The sequence below is a fragment of the Piliocolobus tephrosceles genome, chromosome 9, assembly GCF_002776525.5.
Source record: "Piliocolobus tephrosceles isolate RC106 chromosome 9, ASM277652v3, whole genome shotgun sequence".
Classification (NCBI taxonomy): Eukaryota; Metazoa; Chordata; class Mammalia; order Primates; family Cercopithecidae; genus Piliocolobus; species Piliocolobus tephrosceles.
Genome location: NC_045442.1, coordinates 63,987,586 through 63,996,938, shown reverse-complemented (window position 1 = coordinate 63,996,938; position 9,353 = coordinate 63,987,586). Strand labels below are relative to the sequence as shown.

At 42.1% G+C, this 9,353-nt stretch overlaps 1 protein-coding gene across 2 annotated transcripts in view; it reads left to right on the top strand.

Annotated features, from left to right (window-relative positions):
• The window catches only part of DNAJC12 (DnaJ heat shock protein family (Hsp40) member C12), a 46,230-nt gene that overhangs the window by 13,685 nt on the left and 23,192 nt on the right, over positions 1 to 9,353 (top strand). Inside the window, exons 2-3 of one of the 2 annotated variants that reach the window (XM_026455333.1) lie at positions 1,396 to 1,474; positions 8,807 to 8,896. In XM_026455333.1, coding sequence (XP_026311118.1) covers positions 1,396 to 1,474; positions 8,807 to 8,896 — 169 coding nt within the window. The remainder of the gene's footprint in view (positions 1 to 1,395; positions 1,475 to 8,806; positions 8,897 to 9,353) is intronic. The other variant, XM_026455334.1, reaches the window with a different exon arrangement.

Genomic DNA, 9,353 nt, shown 5'->3' with positions numbered 1-9,353 from the left:
AAATAAATAAATAAATAAATAAATAAATAAATAAATAAATAAATAAAATAAAAATAAATAAAATAAAACCAAGCAGCAGATTCTAAAGCCACATAACCACTATTGTTTCCCGCTGCTGTCATTTAAATTACAATTAATAAACCCGTCTTAATAATTCATGATAATAGGGATTAGATGGGTAAGTGAAATCAAATCAAATCATTGATGCCGCTCAAATCTCATTTTAGTTTGGGCTGGAGTTTCTGTTTTCTAAATCAAAATCTCTAATGAAGCTCCTAATTGGTAATAAAATTATCACGTTTGGATTATGTTCTTTTTCATTTAATTCTGAAATTCTTAATAAAAAAGAGACCAAAAGACAGGAAGAAGGAGCTTTGTAATAGATAATTTGTAAATTATAACTTATAATTCAGAGACAGTTATCCTTGAGTAATGGTGGCTAAGCATATTTGAAGAATTTGAATATTTTATATATTCCTAGGAGAAACCTACCTGACCATTTTGGATATGTATGTATGTATGTATGTATGTATTTAGAGACAGAGTCTCACTATGTCGTCCAGGCTAGAGTGCAGTGGTGTGATCTTGGCTCACTGCAACCTCTGCCTCCCAGGTTCAAGCGATTGTCCTGTCTCAGCCTCCCAAGTAGCTGCGATTACAGGCACCTGCTACCACATCTGGCTAATTTTTGTAGTTTTAGTAGAGACAGGGTTTCGCCATGTTGGCTAGGCTGGCCTCGAACTCCTGACCTTGTGATCTGCCCGCCTTGGCCTCCCAAAGTGCTGGGATGACAGGTGTGAGCCACCACGTCTGGCCTGGATATTTAAATATTTTGAGCTCATAGATATCTTGGGCCATTATTTAAATTAAGTAGTTAAATTGTCCTCACAACAACTATTTCAGTAGGAGAGTTTATTGGATGCTTTCTGAATTTCGTTATTGAGGAAATTATTTCTTAGAGGAAAAAGTCAAAATAGAAATATAGGGATCAAAAAAAGTTGGGTTGATCATGGCTGTTTTGGGGAGGATTGATGCCCCAACTTCTTCCTTTATGACATTTAAGTTTGACCTTTTTTTTTTTTTTTTTGAGATAGGATCTTGCTGTGTTACCCAGGCAAGAGTGCAGTGGTGCCATCATAGCTCACTGTAGCCTTGAACTCCTGGGCTCAAGGGGTCCTCCTGCCTCAGCCTTCCAAGTAACTGGGACTACTGGCATATGTCACCATGCCCAGCTAATTATTTTATATTTTGTAGAGACTGGATCTCGCTTTGTTGTCCAGGCTGGTCTTATTCCTGGCGATCCGTTTGCCTTAGCCTCCCAAAGTGTTGAGATTACAGGCGTGAGCCACTGCGCCTGGCATGACCCCTTATTTTAAACACTGATTTTTGTTTTAGGTTGAACAAATCCTGGCAGAATTTAAAGTCAGAGCTCTGGAATGTCACCCAGACAAGCATCCTGAAAACCCCAAAGCTGGTAAGAATTTAATAAAGGCTATTTCTCAAGAAAATGAGTAGTTTATAGAACCAAAAGCCAGTGAATAGTAACTTGAATTTTTCTTGTCTATTATGCTGAAACGTATTCTTTCTTTGCATTATTGGATGATAGAAAGGGAGAGGGCTGTGCAGGATCTTTTCTAATAGTAGTCATTTAAGATCCATTTTTCTTTCTGCTATAATGTGTTGCTTTGTAGTTTAAAATTCTTCTAGTTCATGCTTTATTTCACCAGTTATTGAGTGTTAACATAACTTAAGTATATTTGTAACCAGGTGGTTGTCTTTTTTTGTGTTGTTTTGTTTTTGAGATAGAGTCTCTGTCACCCAGGCTGGAGTGCCATGGTGCGATCATGGCTCACTGCAACCTCTGGCTCCCGGGCTCAAGCGATTCTCCTGCCTCAGCCTCCCAAGTAGCTGGGACTATGGGTGCACACCACCATGCCCAGCTAATTTTTTTTTCTTGTATTGTTTTAGTAGACAGGGTTTCACTATGTTGGGCAGGCTGGTCTCGAACTCCTGACCTCAAGTGATCCACCCGCCTCGGCCTCCCAGTGCTGGGATTACGGGTGTGTATCCGGCTAGGCGGTTGTCTTGATGAGAAACTTGTGATTCCTTCGTTAGTGGGAACCCGAATATATCCATATATTCATACTTTTGTTTCTTTCCTTCACTATCACTTAAATATGCTTATGCCTATCCAGGCTTGTGAAAAACGTGAACAAACCAATAATCCTTTGGCAACCTGTCTCTCTTCTCTACTTCCCTGCCTCTCTTCCTCTCTTCAGACCCAGACTTCCTGAAAAAGAAGTCCACAGTTGATGTCCTATTTCCCTTCTCCCTATTTTTCCGTTTATTCTACTCTGACTTCCCTAGTTTCTCAGAAATAGACCAAGGACTGCCTGAGTATCAAATCTAGTGGTTACCTTTTGGTACTTATCTCTCCTGAACTTGCATCAAAATTTGGCCCTGGTGACCATACCTTCCTCCTTGAAAGAAAGTTTTTTTTCTCCTAGCTGTCAGGATACTATGCACTCGTGGTTCTCCCCCAGCCTCTTTGGGCTGCTTTCTCTCAGTCTGCTTTGTGACTCCTCTGTTGCCCCAAGGTTCCCTCCTAAGCTCTCTTCTGAGCCCACTCCCCATTTTCTCCTGAAGCCTTGTCCAGGTCTGTAGCTTAAATCACCAGCTCTTTTGATGGCCCCCAAATCTATCCTTAACCTAGTTCTCACTCCCCATGTTAAGACTGTACTGTTTCTGGGAAATTTCCATTTGGAAACATTTCAAAGTCACCCTGTCAAAAATTAGACTCATTATTGTTATCACCCCCTCTGAAATCTTGTTTATTTTTCTGTGTTATCCCATCTCTATGAATGACACCACCGTCCATTCAGGTGGTGTCATGGAAGCCTTGTCACCTTCCTCTCCCTCATGTCCATATCTGGGCAATTGCCAAACACTGTTGCTTTACCTTCCTGGTCCCTTTCCACTGTGTCCTCCTCCCTTCATCCTGGGTGCCATTGCTGTAGGTAAGCCCCCATCATTTCATGCCTGGATTACTACAGCATTCTTTAAGTGCTTCTCATTGCAGATTTTTCTTTTTAATTATGGAAGAAAATAGTATGCACAAAAAGGAATGAAGAATACTCTAACAGATGTCCACATATGTTCCACCCAGCTTAAAACTTTACCAGTGCAGTTGAAGTCTCTTGTGTTTTCCTACTCTGATTTTATCCTCAGGGTAGGTAACATTATATCTTAATTTTTTTTTTTTTTTGAGATGGAGTTTTGCTCTTATTGCCCAGGCTGGAGTGCAATGGCACGATATTGGCTCACTGTAACCTCTGCCTCTTGGGTTCAAGCGATTCTCCTGCCTCAGCCTCCGGAGTAGCTGGTATCACAGGCATGCACCACCACGCCCAGCTAATTTTGTATTTTTAGTGGAGACGGCATTTCTCCATGTTGGTCAGGCTGGTCTCAAACTCCCGACCTCAGGTGATCTGCCTGCCTTGGCCTCCCAAAGTGCTGGGATTACAGGTGTGAGCCACTGCGCCTGGCCTTATATCTTAAATTTGATGGTTATGTTTACTATATGCATATAGCATGTGAGTATATGTGATTTTTCTCTAAGGATAATATCATACTAAGACCTATCTATAATTCCACATGGCACAAATCCAAACTCTTCTTTATTTATAAAATGTTTTCTTTGGGCACGGTGGCTCATGCCTGTAATTCCAGCACTTTGGGAGGGCGAGGTAGGTAGATCACCTGAGGTCGGGAGTTCAAGACCAGCCTGACCAACATGGAGAAACCCTGACTCTACTAAAAATACAAAATTAGCCAGGTGTGGTGGCGCATGCCTGTAATCCCAGCTACTCGGGAGGCTGAGGCAGAAGAATTGCTTGAATCCAGGAGGTGGAGGTTGTGGTGAGCAGAGGTCGCGCCATTGCACTCCAGCCTGGGCAACAAGAGCGAAACTCCATCTCAAAAAAACAAGAGAAAAAAAAAAGAAAATGTTTTCCTTGTCTTAAAGTTCTTTATTTATTTTCTCTAGAAATCATTGATTCCTTTGATTTGCAAAAACAGATCATTTTTCTATATGTGAGGTAATCTTTTGTTAGATATTTAACTATTGCTTCTGCTTATTTGATTTTTTTATCCTTTTTATTAACTTGTTTAAGGTACCATGAGCAAATAATAAGTGTGAGCTTGATAAATTTGTGCATATGTATAACTGGGTTAACCACTGCCTAGGCAGATGTGGAACATCTTCAGCACCCCAGAAATCCCTTTCTCATCTTGTTCAAAGTCAGCACCCTCTCTCATTTTTTGATCTCTATCACCATTGACTAGTTTTGCAGTTTTGGATTTCATATAAATCAAATCATACGGTATGTACTCTTTCGTGTGTAGCTTCTTTCGCTTCGCATTATGTCTGTGATGTACTGTGCAGTAGTTCATCCTTTGTCATTGTTGATACTTTAGGCACAAATTCCTTCATGCTGTGTACCTTAATTCTCCATCCCCTTTTGCTTTCCTTTGCCATGCCTAGAATTTCATGTTTCAGCCACTTAGAACTACAACAGTTCCTTCATGTGCCCTGCTCTTTCTATACCCCAGCCCTCTATGCTTGATGCTTTCTGCCTGGAACACTCTGTGGCTCACACACGTCCCTGACTACTTGGCCAGGTTGTGCTTCTGTGTCAGGTCTCAGCTGACCATCAATTGAGAAGTCCCGTGTGTCCCACCTACCAAGAGCACCCTGTACGTCAGGCAGCAGACTGTGTGTCACACTGTCTCCTTATTGCTTGTTTACTTATTAGTCATTCTGGAAGCTCAGTAAGGCAGACGCCCTGCTTGTCTTGTTCACAGTCGTATGCCCCTAGTGTGGCACTTACTGAAGAGGACATCTATTCTGCACAATTTCTTGAATAAGTGAATGCATAAACATTTCTCTCTCTTTTTTTTTTTTTTTTTTTTGCATCAGTCTCACTCTGTTGCCCAGGCTGGAGTGCTGTGGCAGGATCTCGGCTCACTGCAACCTCTACTTCCCAGGTTCAAACAATTCTCATGTCTCAGCCTCCTGAGAAGCTGGGATTACAGGCACGAGCCATCACACCTGGCTAATTTTTGTATTTTTGGTGCAAAAGGGGTTTCACCATGTTTGCCAGCTGGTCTTGATCTCCCAACCTCCAGTGATCCGCCTGTCAGCCTCCCAAAGGGCTGGGATTACAGGCATGAGCCACCGAACTGGGCCTGAACATTTCTTTTTCTTTTTTTTTGAGACAGAGTCTCACTCTGTCGCCCAGTCTGGAGTACAGTGGCGCTATCTCCGCTCATTGCAAGCTCCACCTCCCGTGTTCATGCCATTCTCCTGCCTCAGCCTCCTGAGTAGCTGGGACTACAGGTGCCCACCACCACGCCTGGCTAATTTTTTTGTATTTTTAGTAGAGACAGAGTTTCACCGTGTTAGCCAGGATGGTCTTGATCTCCTGACCTCATGATCCACCTGCCTCGGCCTCCCAAAGTGCTGGGATTACAGGCGTGAGCCACCGCGCCCGGCCCCTGGCACAAACATTTCTTTAGGGGATATATTAACTACCTGTCTGAACTGGAGTTAATATTAAGATAGGTGTCCTAGCATAAAATTATAAAAATTTAGGTCAGGCTTGGTGGCTCACGCCTGTAATCCTAGCACTTTGGGATGCCAAGGTGGGTGGTTCACCTGAGGTCAGGAATTTGAGACCAGCCTGACCAACATGGTGAAACTCTGTCTTTACTAAAAATGCAAAATTAGCTGGGCGTGGTGGCGCATGCCTATAATCCTAGCTACTTGGGAGGCTGAGGCAGGAGAATCGTTTGAACCCGGGAGGCAGATGTTGCAGTGAGCCGAGATCATGCCACTGCACTCCAGCCTGGGTAACAAGAGTGAAACTGTGTCTCAAAAAAAAAAAAAAAAAAAATTATAAAAATTTGATAAACACTTAAAAACCACCACCACCCAGGTTATTCTTTAACTGGGTTCTTTTCGGTGAAGCATGACTGTGAGTTGTTTCTCTGTCCCTGACAAACAGTTTTTATTCAGGATACATGATGAATCACTGTGTAATTATTGCCATTTCTAGTTGCCATAGTGATGGGGGTTTTCATGTATGGGCTGCCTCAAGGCGTCTTGTTCAGAGAAACACTGGACTGTGTAAATATTGTTTAAAATGAAAAGGCACACAGACATCAATATCTTCTCTAGTCAGGCATGCATTTGATATATGATTCAACCTTTGGGTAGAGGGTGTTTTTTAATCTAAGCATCCGTTTACTCAGTTTTCATTAATACAACTTTCTGAACATTTATGTGGATTTTTTTTTTTTGAGACGGAGTCTCGCTCTGTCACCCAGGCTGGAGTGCAGTGGCCGGATCTCAGCTCACTGCAAGCTCCGCCTCCCGGGTTTACACCATTCTCCTGCCTCAGCCTCCCGAGTAGGTGGGACTGCAGGCGCCCGCCACCTCGCCCGGCTAGTTTTTTGTATTTTTTAGTAGAGACGGGGTTTCACTGTGTTAGCCAGGATGGTCTCGATCTCCTGACCTCGTGATCTGCCCGTCTCGGCCTCCCACAGTGCTGGGATTACAGGCTTGAGCCACCGCGCCCGGCTATGTGGATCTTTATACACTTGGATGATTAAGGTTACTGATGAAAGTATTTCAAATATATATATGAGACAGGATCTCGCTCTGTCTCCCAGGCTGGAGTGCAGTGGTGCAATCTTGGTTCACTGCAGCCTCAACCTCCCAGGCTCAAGCAATTCTCCCACCTCAGCTTCCCGAGTAGCTGGGACCACACATGTGTGTCACCATACCTGGGTAATTTTTTTGTATTTTTAGTACAGACGGGGTTTTGCCATGTTGCCCAGGCTGGTCTCAAACTCCTGGACTCAAGCAGTCTTCCTTCCTTGGCCTTCCAAAGTGCTGGGATTACAGGAATGAGCTGCTGTGCCTGGCCAGACTATTTCAAAGTCTATTTTAAAATTTTTTTGGGGGGACAGAGTCTTGCTCTGTCACCCAGGCTGGAGTGCAGTGGCACAATCTCAGCTCACTTCAACTTCTGTCTCCTGGGTTTAAGTGATTCTCTTGCCTCAGCCTTCCGAGTAGCTGGAACTACAAGCATGTGCCACCACGCCCAGCTGATTTTTGTATTTTTAGTGGAAACGAGGTTTCACCATGTTGGCCAGGATGGTCTCAAACACCTGACCTCAAGTGATCCACCTGCGTCTGCCTCCCAAAGTGCCAGGATTACAGGAGTGAGCCACTGCACCCAACCTCAAAATATCTTTAAAAATTCACTTGGATACCGAAGTTTAGCTTGACAGAAATCCAGAATATAATGGACAGATTGTGAAATGTATCTAATTAAGGTGAAAAGCCAGACAGTAGAGGAACTTCAGGTAGGAGAAATTAAACTCATATCTATACCTTTTTTGTCTGCTAAATATAGCCTCAACTGTTGCTATTGAAATTACTGATGTGGTAGCATGATGGAGTAGTGGATATAAACACAGGCTTGTTTGTCTGGATTGCTCCCATTCCACTTACAGTCTAGTTGATCTTGGGCAATCTTTCTGAGCCTCAGCATTCTCGTAGGTAAAGCAGGTAGACTAGTAGTATATTACTTCAAGCATCTGCTGTGAAGATTAAATGAGGAGTCACGCATGTGGGAAGTGCTTAATGGATGCTGGCAATTTTAATTCAGTGGATTGTCTTTCCTTGCTTTTATGTAGCAGCCCAAGGTAGACATTTCACATGATGGGATAGTTTTCTCTTTTTATAAGTAATGATTAGATCATTCTTTTATTCCCTGAAAAAAAAAAAAAAAAAAAAAAAAAAAAAGTAAATCTAAGGCCACTAGAAATCCCTTCCCCTCTGCAGATGTGGGTGCTGCAGACAGGACTGACTTTGCTATAGAAATAGTGTCCGTGAGCCCCAGAGCTCCTGGCTGGTGCTCATGCCAGCGCTTTGTGTGGGTGACAGTAACTGTTTCAGATTAACACTTTATTAACTTCTCCATGGCCATGAAGAAAGTAGACTTAAGGCCGAGTGTGAAGGCTCACACCTGTAATCCCAGCACTTTGGGAGGCTGAGGTGAGCAGATTATGTGAGGTCAGGAGTTTGAGACAAGCCTGGTCAACATGGTGAAACCTCCTCTCTACTAAAAGTACAAAAAATTAGCTGAGTGTGTTGGTGGGTGCCTGTAATCCCAGCCACTGTGGAGGCTGAGGCAGGAGAATCACATGAACCCAGGAGGCGGTGGTTGCAGTGAGGTGAGATTGTGCCACAGTGCTCCAGCCTGGGCTATAGAGAGAGGCTCTATAAAAAAAAAAAAAAAAAAAAAAAAAAGAAAGTAAACTTCAGACTAAATTAAGAACCTGTGGAATGGCATTTTTGTTACTGATGTGCAAACTTCAAAGACATTTGGATATTAGAAGAAGGGGAACAATTTGTCCTTTGTTAACCAACATCTTTTAATGTCTCAATTGTTTTTTTTTTTTACTTTACAGTCTTTACTGTTTTTCCCCGTAGAATAAAAGTAATATAATTAATAAATAAATTGGAAGAAAAAGTCTGCTTTTATCTTTCCCTGGTAGAGGACTACTATTAACAGTTGGTATATTTTCTTCCAGATTTTTTCAAAGCGTTTTTTGACATCATATCATTATTATTTCTCAAGTAATTGTAAATGGCATACATTTAAAATGTGACTGTTGTAATACAAATTCTATTGTGAAATGTGAATTTAAAATAACCTCTGTATTTTGAAGGTAGACCCAGGAGTTAAATCAGAATGTCTCGCAAGACTTCCGGCATCATTTGCTCATATAAGCTTACAAAATGAGATCTCTCTTCCCAGAACTGGCACGTGTTTACCTTGTGTGACTCATTTGATTAACTGCTACATTAATGAAAAAATATAAACCCAAACTTACCTTTGTTAAATGTGAAGTGGATGGAACAAGAGAAAGGTCACATTATAGGAAAGATAAGGTTTCTTTTTTCTTTCTGCTTATCAACTGTTGTTGAGGGACTTACATCAGAATAATTCTAAGCAGCTTCTTTCATTCTGGGAATTCTGGAAAGTGAAGCCAACAATGACGAAGGTGACTCACAGATAAATACATAAATCTTTACAAGCACCACACGAGTAGCAAGTGGCATGTGCATCCTTGGTGGTAATTTAATAAGCTTTTTATTCCCATTGGAAAAAGTGACATCTCATTTATATAATGGGACATGTACATTGTCGTCAGCAACAGGAAGGATTGCTCTCACTGGACCAAGCTGCTATGGCAAGATACTTTTATTCATTCATTTA